The 18,269-nt window shown below is 43.1% G+C and overlaps 1 protein-coding gene across 4 annotated transcripts in view; it reads right to left on the reverse strand.

Annotated features, from left to right (window-relative positions):
• LOC119841455 (WT1 interacting protein) overlaps positions 1–18,269 on the reverse strand; it is a 117,597-nt gene that overhangs the window by 21,358 nt on the left and 77,970 nt on the right. The window contains exons 3-4 of one of the 4 annotated variants that reach the window (XM_038368917.2): positions 13,282–13,349; positions 8,737–10,467 (exon numbers count right to left, since the gene is read on the reverse strand). In XM_038368917.2, the coding sequence (XP_038224845.1) occupies positions 10,312–10,467; positions 13,282–13,349 (224 nt within the window). In that variant the 3' untranslated portion in view covers positions 8,737–10,311. Of the gene's footprint in view, positions 1–8,736; positions 10,468–13,277; positions 13,350–18,269 lie in introns of those variants that run through there. The other 3 variants (XR_005288552.2, XM_038368915.2, XM_038368919.2) reach the window with 3 other exon arrangements.

Genomic DNA, 18,269 nt, shown 5'->3' on the forward strand with positions numbered 1-18,269 from the left:
GTAAATATACAGATCTTGAAAATTACACTGGAGTTCAAGAGTAAAAGGTAAAGCCTTGGCTAGCTGAACTTTTTCTTTGGTTTGCTATCTCCCAGCCTTTGATTACCAAACAGGCAGAAATCACTAATGAGTCTTCCCAAAAGCCTTTGTTTCAATGGGAGAGAAAAAAAGAGGTCACCTTCTGCCCAGATTACTTAAATCTGTTTTGTTCTCCCCCCCCGATAATCTCAAATTTTAAGGACTCCTCTATCCAATGTGCAACATATTGTAAAGAAATTAACAATGCTTTTGGGGCATTTAATGAATAATTATGCATGGAGGGTAATCCCACCAAGTACTGAGAGAAATTTATCGTTTCTGCAATCAGTTCAATCAGCCTCAGCTCTCGGATCTTTTAAACCCTGATGCTTGCATCAGGAGTTTCAAGAGAGAACATATTGATAAATAATACATCTGGAAAAGGCTTCAGGACCTTCTACCTTAAATTAGAGACATATCATTATGTCTTCTTAGCATGCCTAACCATGCCCAGGAAGTGGATACTGCTACGTCCCCCCTCCCTCCCCCTTGTGTGCTTGTGACAAAAAATTGCTTTCTCTCCAATGGATGCTTGCAGACACCTTTGCTTTCTCAATGGAGATTTTTAAAAACTAGTAAAGGTTAGTGGGAAAAGATCAAATACCTTAGATTTTGGCAGATACTGCAGGTGACCTGGCTGTAGTAATGTTAGGAAATTTAAAAGTCACAGATATGGCACTGCAAAAGTTGCTGAATTTCATCCACTCAGCCTAGATTTGAGATTCCTTCTCTTTTATGCTTAAAAGGTATTTGAGAGGTAGACCAGGAATTTTTGCCAAGATGCTTCAGGCGTTTAATTCGGAAAACTCATTTCTGAATTGGGTGCTATGCTAATAATGTATTCTAACCCCAGGCAGTCTGTAATCCCTCACAGAGTCTCTGCTTCTTGGTTTCCCATTAGCAGAGCATCTGTCTTCTCTCTCCTTTATTGTTTGCTCCCTGCATGGGACCCTTAGTACATGGAATACAACAATGCAAGAAATTCATGGGATCACGTTCAGAGAGGGAAAGAATATAAAATTTTGCTTTACGCAGATGGTCTCTTATTTATTTTACACACAATTAAATTAAGCTATTAAACTGCACTGAACAAAATGGGAACTTCTCAGGCTTTAAGGTTTTTGGAAAGGCTAAACTGAGGCAGAATGGTCTGGAACCATGTTCTGCATTGTCCCTGAAATACTTTGTGTGCTGCTGCCTTGCCCTGTCTTGCTGACAGTTCGGGAGTTTGGCTCATGTTGCTCCCATACTGTGGCATCAGTCCCTCTTCCTGCTTTTTTGGCTTCTGCTTTACTCTTCTGATTAGTGCTCAGCTCCCTTCCTTCCCCTACCCATGCACTTTGGGTAGAGCAAGGAGTACTGGTTCAAACTGTGTACAGAACCTCTGCTGAAAAGCAGGATTTTGGGAGCAGAATTTTGCCTTATTGATTAGGCATCTGGTGACTTCTGAAGACTGCATAATCTGTGCTACACTGGAGGTTTGAGGACCTCCATGTCCCAACACCCACTGGGGCTGTTTTTTGTCTTATAAGGTAGAGGCCAAATTGTGACTTCTTTCTTAGTTCTATGTGAAGAGCATTTCATTGGTGTCAGTGGGAGTTTTGCTTGAATAAGGAATGAGAAAAATTCAATGAAGGCCTAAGAATTTGACCCTTCAATACTTGCTAAGGGGCAACTTGTGCAGTTCTTACTCATGCTAGGTAGCACCTCGCTCCAGATATAGTACCATTTACTTCAGCTACTCATCTCACGCTACATAATTTGTGTAAGAAGTTGTGTACGTCAGAACTTATCTTCCTAAAACATTAATGCAATTTTATTTAAAACAGGTGTCAAGAAAGAATTCAATTAAAAACACGCACCACTAATACAAACAATTATTTCAGAAGTGGGCAAGCACCACTTTCTCACTAGCATTTTTTCTGACTATCAAACAGAAAAAATTAGCGTAGTATACTGACTCAGTGTTTGGCATGAATTATACACAACTACGAGAGCTTTATTTTCCTTTTAAGTGCACTTCAGTTACACAAATGTACGTTTCAGTGTAACATTAAGAACAGGAAATGATAACCTGGCCTTTTTATCAGCATCTTATCAAGGAAAAGGATAGTGAAATGATGACTGGCATGTGATCAACTTGATTTTGCAACACATTCTTTGGGACACATTGTAACCAAGGTAGGAGTACAGTACAGTTACAAGAACCTTTCCATAAAACAGAATTTCATCTCTCCTCTTTCCTGTCTCTTCTGCAGATTCCCAGAGTATGATTCTTGGGATCCATCTTTAAATGTTTAAAACTTTTTCTTCCTTATGAGGCAAACCATCAGCCTGGGCTGAACTCTCATTCCTAACTGGATGACACTTTTTTAAAAAAAATTGTCTAATGTTGAATTACTCAGAAAATGTGGAGATCCTTTTTCCTTCATCCATACATTTCCCTAGCTTATTTACAGTATCGGGGTCAATATGTGCAGTTACCATTCTTTTGTGGACGTTGGAGATTTTGTTGGACTCTAGCTGGTCTCAAATTTCAAGACTCAGATTTCTTCAGGCGCGCAGCTTGGCAATATTTCACCAATGGCAGCATTCATCATTACCTTTACTAGTCTCTATGCTTATGTTTTTACATGAACTCTTGTTTAGGGGTTTTCATCTTCAAAAATTTATCCTCCATGATTCAGAGTAGCAGCCATGTTAGTCTGTATTTGCAAAAAGAAAAGTGGCACCTGAGAGACTAAAATTTATTTGAGCATAAGCTTTCGTGAGCTACAGCTCACTTCATCGGATGCATTTGGTGGAAAATACAGAGGGGAGATTGATATACACACACAGAGAACATGAAACAATGGGTTTATCATACACACTGTAAGGAGAGTGATCACTTAAGATAAGCCATCACCAACAGCAGGGGGGGGAAGGAGGAAAACCTTTCATGGTGACAAGCAGGTAGGCTAATTCCAGCAGTTAACAAGAATATCAGAGGAACAGCGGGGGGTGGGGTGGGAGGGAGAAATACCATGGGGAAATAGTTTTACTTTGTGTAATGACTCATCCATTCCCAGTCTCTATTCAAGCCTAAGTTGATTGTATCCAGTTTGCAAATTAATTCCAATTCAGCAGTCTCTGTTGGAGTCTGTTTTTGAAGCTTTTTTGTTGAAGTATAGCCACTCTTAGGTCTGTGATCGAGTGACCAGAGAGATTGAAGTGTTCTCCAACTGGTTTTTGAATGTTATAATTCTTGACGTCTGATTTGTGTCCATTTATTCTTTTACGTAGAGACTATCCAGTTTGACCAATATACATGGCAGAGGGGCATTGCTGGCACATGATGGCATGTATCACATTGGTAGATGCGCAGGTGAACGAGCCTCTGATAGTGTGGCTGATGTGATTAGGCCCTATGATGGTATCCCCTGAATAGCTATGTGGACAGAGTTGGCAACGGGCTTTGTTGCAAGGATAGGTTCCTGGGTTAGTGGTTCTGTTGTGTGGTGTGTGGTGTGTGGTTGCTGGTGAGTATTTGCTTCAGATTGGGGGGCTGTCTGTAAGCAAGGACTGGTCTGTCTCCCAAGATCTGAGAGAGCGATAACTATTTCCCCATGGTATTTCTCCCTCCCACCCCACCCCCCACTGTTCCTCTGATATTCTTGTTAACTGCTGGAATTAGCCTACCTGCTTGTCACCATGAAAGGTTTTCCTCCTTTCCCCCCCCTGCTGTTGGTGATGGCTTATCTTAAGTGATCACTCTCCTTACAGTGTGTATGATAAACCCATTGTTTCATGTTCTCTGTGTGTGTGTATAAAAATCTCTCCTCTGTTTTTTCCACCAAATGCATCCGATGAAGTGAGCTGTAGCTCACAAAAGCTTATGCTCTAATAAATTTGTTAGTCTCTAAGGTGCCACAAGTACTCCTTTTCTTTTTGCAAATACAGACTAACACGGCTGCTACTCTGAAAACTGTAAGGAGAGTGATCACTTAAGATGAGCCATCACCAGCAGCAGGGGGGGGGAGGGAGGAAAAACTTTCATGGTGACAAGCAAGGTAGGCTATTTCCAGCAGTTAACAAGAACATCTGAGGAACAGTGGGGGGTGGGGGGGAGAAATACCATGGGGAAATAGTTTTACTTTGTGTAATGACTCATCCATTCCCAGTCTCTATTCAAGCCTAAATTAATTGTATCCAGTTTGCAAATTAATTCCAATTCCACAGTCTCTCGTTGGAGTCTGTTTTTGAAGTTTTTTTTTTTTTTGTTGAAGGATAGCCACTCAGGTCTGTAATCGAGTGACCAGAGAGATTGAAGTGTTCTCCAACTGGTTTTTGAATGTTATAATTCTTGACGTCTGATTTGTGTCCATTTATTCTTTTACGTTGAGACTATCCAGTTTGACCAATGTACATGGCAGAGGGGCATTGCTGGCACATGATGGCATTATCATATTGGTAGATGCGCAGGTGAACGAGCCTCTGATAGTGTGCCTGATGTGATTAGGCCCTATGATGGTATCCCCTGAATAGATATGTTGGCAACGGGCTTTGTTGCAAGGTTAGGTTCCTGGGTTAGTGGTTCTGTTGTGTGGTGTGTGGTTGCTGGTGAGTATTTGCTTCAGATTGGGGGGCTGTCTGTAAGCAAGGACTGGCCTGTCTCCCAAGATCTGTGAGAGTGATGGGTCGTCCTTCAGGATGGGTTGTAGATCCTTGATGATGCGTTGGAGAGGTTTTAGTTGGGGGCTGAAGGTGATGGCTAGTGGCGTTGTTATTTTCTTTGTTGGGCCTGTCCTGTAGCTGGTGACTTCCGGGTACTCTTTTGGCTCTGTCAATCTGTTTCTTCACTTCGGCAGGTGGGTATTGTAGTTGTAGGAATGCACGATAGAGATCTTGTAGGTGTTTGTCTCTGTCTGAGGGGTTGGAGCAAATACAGTTATATCGTAGAGCTTGGCTGTAGACAATGGATCGTGTGGTATGATCTGGATGATCCAGGATTAGCTCCTTGGGTAAAATCCCAGCCCCACAGAAGTCAGTGGGAGGTTTGCCACCGACTTCCACTGAGCCAAAAATTCACCCCTTTTGTTATACGTGTAATCGTTTTGCATTGAGATGAACCCAGATAACAGTCAGCTCCATAATCTCCAGAATTTTGCATTAAGATCCAAATCCGAAATTCATAGGGCAAACCAAACTTCCAGATCCGAACACCTCAGAACACTAAGGAATTGTGCAGTTCGGGCCATCTCTAGTTCTGATGCAACATTTTAACGCAAGATATCCTGATGATTCATTTCACCACTGTCAAATCTGCTTACAATATAAAACTGGGACCCCACTGGCATCTTGCAAGCTGTTGAGAAAAACTAAAGAAAACTGGGACAATCCTCAGATTTTTTTTTTTTATAAGTAACTATTTTATCTTGTTTCCTCCCAAACGGATTATGCTAATGCTAATATATCAGTTGTCTTTGTTTTCAGTGGTATCATCAGGGGTCCTAATGATACTTTAACACAAGTGGTTTCTTTTCTTTTTGTGTTGTCTATATAATAGACCAGATTCTACAAGCATTCTTGCTATGGGATGATCACAGGGCTTGAGAGCACTTGAAGAATTGAGTCCTCTGTTATATAACATTAATAGATTAGCCGGTCCCCTTCCAAACCTTTTTTCCATTGTTTTTTTTTTAAAAGATGTTAATGAACACCCTTGTCTGCCATATAATTGGAATGTGTGTTTTAATTTTTTTTATTTTTTTTAGGTAGACTGCATTAAAAAGTAAATATTACATTCACATACTTATCTAAGCCTTCATTTACTACACTATTCCCATTAGATGGGAAACTAACTAACAAGCTATAGCTTTCGCCATTTACCTTTTCAGCACAAGTCTATTTTCTGATTGAGAATCTCAGTTAACAGAGATGGTGCTCTTTGACTAATGCACTGCTTCCAAAGTTCACCTCTCAAGGGAGACCTACAACCATTTATACTTGCTGAGATGGAAAATCAAACCTCTGACTTCAGCTGACACTAGCCTCCATTACACTAAATAAAAACTATCTTCCTAGGGCCCAGCTACCAGGATGGGGCTTCTCACACTTAGCAATTGCATATGCAAAAACTACAAAGAATTATTAGATTAAGCACTATTGCAATAGTGCTGAGAGACCCAAATCAGTGTCTGAGCCCCATCATGCTACGTGCTTTAGAAACGTACGATAACTTACTTCCTGCCCACACTTCATTTTGTAGAAGGGAGTTATTGAAGAGTTTCACATACCTCTGTTTATAAGTATAGACTCTGGTTAACCAATCCTACAAATGAGAGTTCTATCCTATTATATTCCATATTACATTAAAAACAAAAATACCTTATGGTAAAACAAGGCTAACGTTGCAAAGTCATGTACTCAAAGGTTAGGAAATGCCAGAGGTTCTCTGCACAACTTTAATTTGACCCCGTGCATATGCTGTATGATACTTTAATTATAGGCCCTTGCCCCGCCCCATCTCCTGCTTCTTACCTCCCCTTATCCCCTACCAGCCCTCCTGCTATAGTCCCCCTAGCTCTTACCTGTTTCCTCTGCTCTAATCCTTCCCCCCCAGTCTCCTGCCTTTATTCTTCTTATGACCCAGTTCCTGCCTCCCCAACACTCTATGACTACTCTTATTCCTGCCTTCTCAGGTCCTGCTCTAATCCCTTCCTCCCCCAGGCTCCTGCCCCTGCTCCTTCCTCCCCCACCCTTCATTGGAGTCAGGCTATTGCCTTCTCCTCTTCCATGCTGCCTCAATGCCAATAGGGGGTGCACTGAGAACAGAAGAGAAAGCGCTCCGTTTCTGTGCCTGGTGCACAGTAGGACCCTGGCAGCCAGGAGACGCACATGGAGGGACATCTCTGCTTAGCCCCTGCAGTGTAGGCTGGTGCGTTCTCAGTAATTTTATGGGGATGGTGCATTGCAATCTAGATAGCATTAGAACCTGGAGCATGCTCCATGAAGATGGAATCTTTGGCACATTTAGCTGCCAAACTCTACTGAGCATGTGCATTCTGTGGGGTTTGTTTCCCCCAGCAGCTTATCACTTGGTCAAATTTGGTGATTTTATTTTTTAAACGGGGATGGCAAAAGGCAATGCATTTTCCCTAATCTTTTTCAAAGAAATGGCTGAACTGTGCGAGTTGCAACTTTTTTAAATTATTATTAATTAGCCTGAGGCAGACACCTGGTATGGAAAATTTCAGCATAAATGGCTAAAGTTTGGCAAAGTTACAAGTAACTGAAAAAAGACCCTTATAATGGGAAGTGTTAGGTAACCTTAACTGTTGGCAGTGCTACTTGTGCTGCCATCATTGCCATAGTATTGAGCACTTTCTATTAGTGTATTAAGCAATGTGACTAACATCTGTCACGTGTGGGTCATTTACTCTCTCATCCCCTCTCTAGGGGGAAATTCTCTTGTCTCAGCCTCCACAAGATCCCCTCCCTTCCTTCCCCCACATCCGCCCTCCCCCTCAATACTACTACCTCAGCAGAGAGAAGGGGAAAAACCATATCTAAAAGAATGACAAAGAAGATAATAGATCTCAGACTTTGGTGACATTTTCTAAATCTTTTTGCCAACAATAATAAATTTATTTAAAATTACTTTATGGGATATTTAAACATTAAAGGGGAAAGACAAATTGGCCCTGACTAAAAATTACTGAACTATTTTTCTTTCCCCCCAGATTATACAGCAATTTATCAATAAAATGGAACAAGTAATGCCTGACTGGGATTATTTATTATAGTGGAAGGCATTTATTTTTACTCCACCAAGAACGGTGTCCCTGTTATGGCTAGTTAGCCATCTGTGTTCTACGAGCTTTCAGGGGAAGATTAAACTGTCATTTGTTTTATCTCCTTTCATGAAGTAACTATCATAACAGGAGTGAGGCAAGGCCTGCAGGTTGCTATAGCAGTGGCACGGTGCAGCGTCTGCTGTGGAGAGCTGGAAATGGGATGTCAAATTCAAAAATGGAGTGAGCCATGCACCTATTGTGTGGCCCTGGCTTTCCAGCCCTAGTGTTTAGCATATTCATCCATAACACTGGGTACAAGCAGAGCCTTTACCTGCTATAGCATCACTACTGCCACAGCATCATTCATTCTAGTACAGGGCTTCTTAGCTTGTGGGGCGCAAAACAAAATTGGGTCACCAGAATGTTTCATGTTGTTGATGGCCGACCAGGCCAAATTTGAGTGAGTAGCGCTGCCCCCCAGCACAAGCTGACAGCACCACTCTCACAAATACGACCCAAGGGGTCCCCTGTCAGGGGAGCAGGGCCAAATCTGAGCAGTGCTGCAACTTTGGAGATTGCCTAGACAGCCCCACAGGACAGGAGCTGCTGCTGTGGGGTGAGTATAAGGTGGACTCTGAAACCCCCTCTCGGTCTCCTACCTACCCACCCCCAGGACTCCCAACTCAGGGGTAGCACCTTCTTATGTACTCGGTCATGAAAGTCACTCGTTCCCAAATGGGTCCTAAGCCCAAAAAGGTTGAAAGCCGCTGCTCTAGTACCCCTTTGTCCCACTCCACCCTTTCATCTGCAACTCCACCAATAGCACTAAAGACTTGCAGCACTCCCTCCCTACAGATGAAGAGAGAGAATCCATGCCCTCAATAAAATAAAACAGGTGGAGAACTGAGAAGAAAATGTACCTGCCCCTAGTTTTGCTGGGTGTATCTATGTCCTGCCTTCAGGTTTGGTGGTACAGAGGAACTTGCTCATAGTGAATAACCATGATAACATCTACATTTCATCCATAAATATCTCTAAGTGCTTTACAGACAATGGGCCATATTCAAAAAATGCTCAGTGCCTAGCACATCCTGTTGTGACACTTATGGACAGACTTCCAGAGAGTTCAGCATCTGATATGCAGCCAGTATGCTGAGCTCTTTTGAAAATCAGGCCACCTATGTTGTTACTCAAATGGGAGTGGAAATCTTCTGAAAATCTGGCCCAGGAATCGCATCATCACTGAAATGCAGATGCCTCTGGAGTGGAGAGAGAGCCAGTGTGCTGCATGACTGTGTCAGGAGAGGACGATTTGGCCAAGCATGCCAGGGGAAACCTACACTCTTATGAGAAGTGCCACATGTTCTCCAAGATCAGACAGAATATCAGTTTTTACGGTCTCACTTTAAGATTCATAAACAGAAAGCTGCACTGAACTCAAAGCTGTTCTATTAAAAAGAGCACCACTCTGGTTCATGATCGGCTTGTGAGGAGTTCTTTGCCAGGTGACAAGGAGACATCGCTTCGGCCGGCTGACCCTCATTGAGTCTCTTGCTGGGAGGGAGAAAAGAGGCAGCAACAATTGCTATTTCTAAGGGTCTGTGGGCAATGAAACATTGACAACCATGTAGCTGCCTTGAGGAATCAATGGAAATGCTACATTGCTGTCTATGCCACAAGCCTGCGTCAGAACAGGGCTTTCTGGCCGAGTTGTTATTTGGATTTCACCCATGGCCACAGTGTGCTAGGCACTTTCCAAATGCAGATGGAGGCACAGTCCCTGCCCCTGAAAAATGCAGTTAGGAGTGCCTGGGCAGCACAGCTCATTGCTTTTGTCGCATGTACAGGATAACACAGGTTACAGAGCTGTTGGGCTGTAGCTCAATGAAGCTGCCCCAGGATTTTCCAACACGATTTATAACCATATTATCCTGTTCACACTGCAAATAAAAGCCACGTGAGAACATGGGTGCCTGAGTTAGACAACTGCTTGTTGGTGTGGCTGGAATTATAATACAGGCAGCCTGAAAGCAGCTATTCAGTCATCGCCTTTTGAAATTTATGGCTGTAATATAGGAGTGGGGCCAGAAGTTGGCCTAGATCAGTGGGTTTTTTTGCTCTAGGTCTGACCAGAAAGGGCCTGCAGCAAGCTAAAGGAGAATTTCCCTGGCACAGGAACATCGTAAGTATGGCAGATGTTGTCCAGCCTAGGGGCGTGCCTGTGGGCATGCTGTCATGGGAGGAGGAGTGGCCAGACCACTGAGGGCTGAGTGGGGGTCATCTCAGTTGGGCCTGGCAAGGGGCGTAGCAGAGAATCTAGCCTAACACAGTTTAAGCTTTAAATGTGACCATTTTTCCAAACGCACCCCCCCGGGATTATTTCAGACTAACATCTGCCATTGGCATGGTGATAGAAGCTCCCTCCATTGGCATGGTTAAAACCAGACTGGACAAAACACTAGAAAACAGACCGTAGGAAACAATCCAACATTGGCAGGGAGGTGGATTGGATGATCTCATACTTCAGTAGTGTCCCTGTCTCTAACATCTCTACTTCAGTGTTACGGTGACATCCAGAGGGAATCCAGAGTTGAAGCTGCATGGAGATTTGTACCTACAGTGGAGATTAAATTGCTTTGTTGCATCTAAAAAGCCCTGCATATCAGCTACAGACTTATAGCACTTACTCTTAAGGGAACGACTGGCTTTTTAAAGCAGCTAGGGGTAACTCTGTTCAGTAGTTTAGGGGTCAGAAGCAGTTAAAATGGCTCTCTTTAAATAAAGGCTTTCAGCCTCACCTTTCTTTTAGCTGCCTCCAGCTAACTAATGGCTGCGTTGTAGCATTTCAAACTTTAGGCCCTCTGTAAATCTAGATTAAAGAAATAGGCTAGATTTTAATATATAAAACAATTCCCAGCATTCTTGTTGTGATTTGTGTCACGGGAAGCTGCTGGAGAATGTGTTCTTTGTAAAACAATCAGTTTACAGTGCAGGCAATGAAGGGTTCAGAGCTTCACTGCATCTCCTGGCTCCCTAGCAGCCTCCCACAGCCTGTTCCTGAGGCAGCACACAGCAAGCCCTCCCCAGGCTCCTGCGGACTTGTTAGGGCTCACCTGTAAAAGCTGCAGCTTCACAAACTAGTACAAAGGGATGCCCTGAGTGGACCAGAGTTCACCCTAGGATCCCTACAACCTCTGCTTTCTAGGGAGTGTTTGCTGCCAGCCTCCCCGCTCCAGGACCCCAGTAGCTAGAACAGAGGGTGGGGGTGAGCGCAGGAAGAGCGGCTGCTCAGAAAATGGGGGGGTGGGGTTCAGCAGAAATGTTCAACTTTTTGTCTAAAACATTAAAATAAAACATTTTCTTCTGAAAACCAAAAGATTTTGACCAAAAAGGTTTTGGACCAACAGTTTGGGGGTTTTAGCTGAAAGGTTTTCAGTTTTTCAACGAATTATTGAAATGTTCTGAGAAAAGCAGGCACAGTCCATGCACAGTTTGTTTAGTCAAAGTCCCTATTTTCTATTGACTAACAGTCCCTTATTACAAGGGACGTCCCTTATTACAAGATCTACAACAAGGAGTTGCTGAATGCTGCAATAAGCAGCAAGAAATACCCCTGGAAAATGAAGATGAGTACTGCTTATTATTATTAATATAATATACATTATAATATCATTAATATAATATTCTGAGGCGGGGTAGGGCGGGGGTGCTAAGAAAACAGTTCACTGTATTTCAAAAACAAGGTTGGCAGATTGGAAGATGAAGGTATTTTAGAGATTGCAGAGAGTAATAAAAACTGTAGGCTGTTTAAAGGAGAAATTACCAGGTCAGAATATAGGGCATCTCTTTGCATTTGAGTAAGTAGGTGTTTGGCTTGCAGGAGAAGTAGTTTTTATTGGAAGGGAATCAGAGCAAGCTAACATTTTACAACTAAAACAAAAATTACTTGAAATATAGTGTTTTGCAAAACTTTTCAGTGCAATTACAAGTATTTTGATTTCTCCAGAATTTCCTGTTTTTGACAAAAAAAGTCAAAAAAAAAATTCTGGAAATATTTTTGAAAAATATCAGCATGTTTTGTTTTGGTGGTAAAATCCCACTTTTTTTTTTTTTTTTTTAAACTTTCTTCCCCTTTCTTCAACTGGAAAATGGAGGGGGTGGAGAGTAAAAACAGTGAGAAAATATGGGATTTTCCCCACCAAAATTTCAAATGAAATGAAAAAAGGTTCATCTGTTTTGTTTTGTTTTTTTTTAGCAAAATAGTTACCTTTTTTCAAGCAGTTCTAGTTGTGGTGACACGTATGGGATTGGGGGATTATACAAGTATGAAGGTAGATATGATTCCTACACTAGAGATTTCCTTGATTTTTATGGGTTGCATTGATGAGAAATGCCCTTGAGAAGCCCCGGAACTGCCAGTTAAAGTTTTTGGTGTGGGACAAGCATTGTTTGAGGTTGTGGGAAGAAGATATTAATACCCTCATTACGTATGGAAGCGGGTAACCTCAGACATTGAGCCTCCAGAAGGATGCTGCTGTTTCAATAAATAAGGAGCCAGATGCTGTAAATTCAGCATATTGATTCTTTCATTTGTCATCCTGTAAGCAAACATTTGACACTCCTCTCTGATTTTAGCTCCCAAACATCATCTCATCTTAACCTTGATGACGCAGAGTAACAGTCATTCAATCAAATCATTTTCTGTCTGTTGAATTACTTGTAGAATCCTCCCCTTAACTGAGCAAACATTTTATTTTTGGAACACAGCTGAGCAGCATGCTCCATTTTCATTTTCATGAATCAGCCCCTAACAGCATACAGCACATGCAAAGTCACTGGGTGTGTCGAGAGAAAATTAGTTGTTCCTCTGTGGCGGACAGTTTTCAGTGAACTACATGGCAGCTCCATGCAGTTTGTAGCAGAATAGTGATTAGTGAACACTGTATACAGTGATGCCATAATGCAGTCTAACAAGTCTCCCCTCTTGTTATTATTGGTATTCCCCAGATGTTTGAGTTTGAGCTTAGGCTTGGCAAGCTTTGTGGCTGCAGTTCAAGTCCAAAGCTTGAACAGCTCATGTTTACTCTTATAATTTATACTTTGAGATGATTTACAGACAGTTATGCACTTGGTTTCATGACTACAACTTCAGACTAAGGGCCTGAGCCTGCTGCCACTGAAGTCAATGGCAAAACTCCTGCTGACTTCAGTAGGTGCAGGGACAGGCTCAAAGGCTAACTGGTCTCACACAAAAAGAAAAGGAGTACTTGTGGCACCTTAGAGACTAATAAATTTATTAGAGCATAAGCTTTCGTGAGTTACAGCTCACTTCATCGTCTCACACTACACATCAGCCAGCACAAAACACCACCACCACCGTTCACTTAAAAAACAAGCAAACAGAAGAAAGGCCTGAAATCTTACTTACTAGGAAGTCTTCTTCACAGTACACTTTACCATTGACATTGTAGAAGGCTTTTCCTCGCAGTCTTCTCCCTGTTAGTAAAATATTTTACTGTCAGTCTTGTACTCCATTTCCATAGCAAGAGTCTCCAATATGAATTTTTTTTTTTTAAACAGATGATGCACTGGACGCCATCCAGAATGATATGCTCAACATTTGACCTCAGGGCCACTCCCTCCCCATTATTTAACTTTTCTAATTTATATTATGATCGTGCCCCGTACTCAGTGGGGATTGGGGTCCTATTGTGCTAGGCACTCTACAAACACAGAAAAGAGAGACAATCCTTGGCTGTAAGGGTCACACCACTTGAATGCTCGTTTTCTTAAAGAACAGTTATTGTCCAAAAAGTATGAAATAAATGTCATGTTCTGACATAACATCTCCAGACCCAATTGCATCTGCTAATGCTGCTGACAAAAACTGCTTGTGTAAAACCCCTGGTGCGTGTATGTTATGGGTCCCTTGCTGTGCCAATCCACAGAGGATATGAGTTGCTAGAGACACATACTAGAAACTTGTGGCTCTTTAGCTCAAGCTTTTACTTTTAGTTTTGAAGTTCCGGGTTCAATCCCTAGTATGGCAGCCATCACATTTGTTCTTGTTATCACGTCAGTGACAATACAGCTAACAGAGTGAATTGTAATCTGGGTTGTGGATTGTAGTCTGGTTTGTTCATCATCAACAAAATTGACAGCTAACTTTTAACTGCAGGATCTTTATTACTGGTCATGGAACCCATCTTGACTTTCAGATCCCAGTATAAGAAATTAGAAACAAAAGCATCTTAACTTTTTCTAACTTGTAAATTGAGAACATTTTCTTAACACCCACAAGCACCTTAAACTGGCAATATGCTCAGATGATGGAAGGGGGAAACAGATGTCAGTTTCAACCTTTGAGGGCTCACTATATTATGAGTAGCAGTTTAATTGTATTTATAACATGTGTGTTCATCATATAAACTCTGGACCTCTAGAGTTTAAAAATATAAGACAGGCTCCAGATTAATCTCAACAAACATTGTGATATACAGGAACTCAAACACCCCACAACCAACCAGTCACTGAGACACAAAGGGTCCGAGTCTTCTCTCTCTTTTACACTGGCATAAATCAGGAGTTATTTCAGTGTCAAACCCAGTGTGCTTAAGAGAAGAATCAGGCCAAAGGAGCCAAAACTCTTCCTGTTGTAACTCATCTCCTCTCTGAATTTTGTTCATCACCAGGGATTTATCTGGCCCAAGCTACCACCCATTCTGGTGTGCCCATCAAACCATTAAGAGGCAGCAGCTTGGGTGAAGAGATAGCAATATGCTCCGTTAAGTGCCACACACAAGAAGCCATTTGCAGTGCACAACAACTTGATTGAACCCACAGACTTCTGAACACCACAAAGGTACCCTATGCTTACAGGCGAATGATGATGCTCTTCAAATACACTAACTAATTATATATAGTGAAACTACTTTTATTGTGTAAAACATGCACAATTCCTCCCTGTACCCCAAAGGAACAAACCTGGATCCTCACAGACCCAGAAAAAGAATAAGTTCCGGAGCTGAGGCACTACACCATAAACCCTGGACTATCAGCCTCCAGTAGCTTAAATCTGAGGGCTGTTTGCTGGTGAGCCAGCTAGCAGAATGCACTTGGGGGCGGGGGGAGCGAGAGAAATCTTTACAGTTTCTCTAAACATGTGATTAATTTTAAATGTTTAAAAATATCTTTTAGAGCTGCTGTGATCTGACCATGGGAACCTGCGTGTGGCACGGAGACGTTTGGATCGGAGTTGACATCAGACTTTTGGGTAATCACAGGCTGTATGTGGTTGGCTGGAGGTTTGTTGGCATAGCCAAGGGAAATGTTTCCTTTCAATACAAATTTCTGAAGTGTAGCTCTCACAAGCTGCTGTCTCTTGGTGCTATTGGTAGGTGGACATTTGTGTTTAAAATCCCTTCTGTAAAACGGGTCCATTCATGGAAACAAAGTCATTGCACTATCTGACTGACTTATAAACCTTCAGCCAGACTACTCCTCAGTAGATAGACCCTCAAGAGGACCATTTACACAAGTATTAAGGGACAATTTTTCAAAGGAGTGTGTGTGTTAAACTGTGCACACTGTTGCTGCACGTGATTCTGCCTGCATGCACAAAACGAGGCTCTTGACTGAGTGCAGTTCCTCATTCTGCATGTGTGTGCATGCATTCAAATGACCTTTGACAATTCGGTTCTCAATGTGAACTGACTCCTATAGATCCTCACTCAAAATGCAACCTGCAGCAGATATACTGTGGTGTTTGGGAACGGGCAGGCAGCACTTTGGAAGATTACCACTGTGAGGACACAGCCCATTAGCCTGAATCACAGCGACAGGCTCTTTAGAGTAATCTTACCTATTTGTTAGCCCTCTTTGTGCTCATCTGAAATTTAACCTTGTAGTGACTGTGTGCCATGTAAGTGGTGAACATGCTGCTTCTTGGGGTGTGGCCCAGGTGTAAGAGCTGTCCTTCTCTCCCTATGTCACCTCCCACAACTCTCTCTCTGTGATCTTCGTCTTCTCTCCGTTTAGCTTCGTCTTAGCTGTTGTAACCCTCCAACCTGCAAGCAGACCGGCGAGACAGAGCTGCCTCCCAGATACCTCTCCCCTGCATGTCCTCCCCACCACCCAGAGCCTTGCCATTCTCTGAAACCTGCTTCCTATCCCTGCCCTCAGAAGCCAGGGCACAGCGGTCACTGCTCTCCCTCCCAAAGCCCACCTTCTCTATTCCACGCTTCCTCCAGCACCCGGATCCAGGCTGAAACCCTCCTTCCACCCTACCTGACCCCTCAAGATGGAGCCCTAGTGCCTGCTCCTCATCCCATCAGTTGTTGCCCCCTTCTTCCTGCGGGACAGCATCGCCAATCCAGTTGGCCATCCCATAGCCCACTCACAAAATTCAGTTATCTAAGTGCATTCACCCTCCAGAGACAAAAGGCCCAAATGAATGCAACCACTCAGGCTCCAGTCACCTGTAACCTGCCTTAGAAACGTCTTCAGGCCAATGGCATCGGCTTGCTTTGTGTAAAGGAGACAGTACCCTACATGTGTCACCATCTGCCAAGGCAAGGATCTCAGCCAATCACAGATCAGCCACATTTCACCTTATCACCTTGTAAATAGGCACACAAATCTGTGCTGACAGGACACAGCGCTATATGAGCAGCTGCCTTGCTCCTTTCCAGGCAACTCCTTCTCTCACATCCCTACCACCCATCCTGACAATTACTCACCTGAATCCTAAGCTCAGCCTGAAGTCAGTGAACAAGGAGTCACTGGTCACATCCCTCTCGCCCTTCCCTGCTTTCAAAACCACACAAAGCATGACAAAAATGATTTTTGTGGTAACATGAAACTCTGTTCTGCTTGCATCTTTAATCACCGGGTAAAGCTCTTTACTGCTGCATACGCTGTACTCCTCTGCCATCCGTATTATTCCTTAATCACACAAGCCACTGGGATCCAGGCAACCTCAAAGCCTGGTTTCCATGGGTCTCCTGAAGTGTCACTCTGGCTCATTCTAAAAGTGTTTTTTCCAATCCTCTGCCTTGCCCTAAACACACGTGGCTTGTGCCAGCTTGTGGAGGAGTTACACCCACTATGGGCCCAGGCTTGTCTGCCCAGACTCTGTTACCCAGTTCAGAGCCAAGTGGCAGTCACAGATCTAAAACCAAAAAAAGAGCTCCTGTGTGGTTCTTGACACAGTGACATGGTTGTGCACACCCTCGGATTCAGAGCTGCGGGCATAAGTACCTGCTGCTTACTTGCTTTCAGATGGTAGGAATAAAGTGGCCTCACTATGGCCAGGAGCTTCTGCTTGTCCACTAAGTAACATTCCCATGTTACACACAATGATGCCCAACCTGCGAGTCGGTGCAGAAAACTCACATTACTATTTTAAATGGTAATTCTCTCTCTCTCGCCCCCCTTCACCGACAGTCACTGTCACCAGCAGCCCAGGCAATGAAGTGCCAAATCCTGGACTCTAGCCTGATGTGATCTCTTAGCGAAAGGAATCCTCACCCTAGGCCAGGGCAGCCATGGCAGCCTCATGGTGCAGAGTCGAAATGGTGTCAGGGAGAATGGTGCTGATCCACAGGCCCTGCACTCCAAAGTGCCTTGCATCCTGGGATACAGGAAGCCCTGCAGAGCACAGCTCCATGGAGAGTCCTCAAAGCCAACCCAATTTTTTCCATAGCAAGGCACAACTGAAGCAGTTCCACTGCGTCAGGACTCTCCAGGACTGCAGAGAAGGGAGCACAATGTGGCCCAGAGCAAATTGAGCCCAAAAGCCCTCAAATGCACTTCTTTTACTGAGCACTTGACTGGCAGCCGGTCACCCTGTGAAATAATATAGCTTCAGCAAACCAGAGCACAGGAAAACTCTATTAATGGCTCACCACTGTGTGGAGGTTTTCACCAACTGTACAGCATGCAACCCCCTGCAGCCTGATTAGACACTGCTCTCAGAAGTTACTATTCCATATGCTCACAACAAAGATGGCCACCTCAACCTCCCCTTTGATGTAATACAAAATGTCAATTTCTGAACATGATTTTAACTCAGACTTTTATATAGCACCTTGTATCCCGAGATCTCACAGTGCTTTACAAATGAAAGCAAATACGATAATTCCTATTTTACAGATGGGAAAACTGAGGCACAGAGACAAAGCGACTTGCGCAAGCTCACCTAACATATCAATAGCATAATGCTTCCTCACTTGGAAACTAGTATTCTTAATAATAATTAATAAGCCTAACAAGACTTACCTTGGAGGAGTTTATTTGGTCAAGGATAATACAATCCTTGAATTATCTAAACACCACAAACTGCTACAGAACTTTGGTCTCTACATATGTGTTTCAGAAAAATAAGCAATGATGTGCATTCCATTCACAGTACTGAAT

This window comes from Dermochelys coriacea, chromosome 12 (genome assembly GCF_009764565.3).
Source record: "Dermochelys coriacea isolate rDerCor1 chromosome 12, rDerCor1.pri.v4, whole genome shotgun sequence".
Classification (NCBI taxonomy): domain Eukaryota; kingdom Metazoa; phylum Chordata; order Testudines; family Dermochelyidae; genus Dermochelys; species Dermochelys coriacea.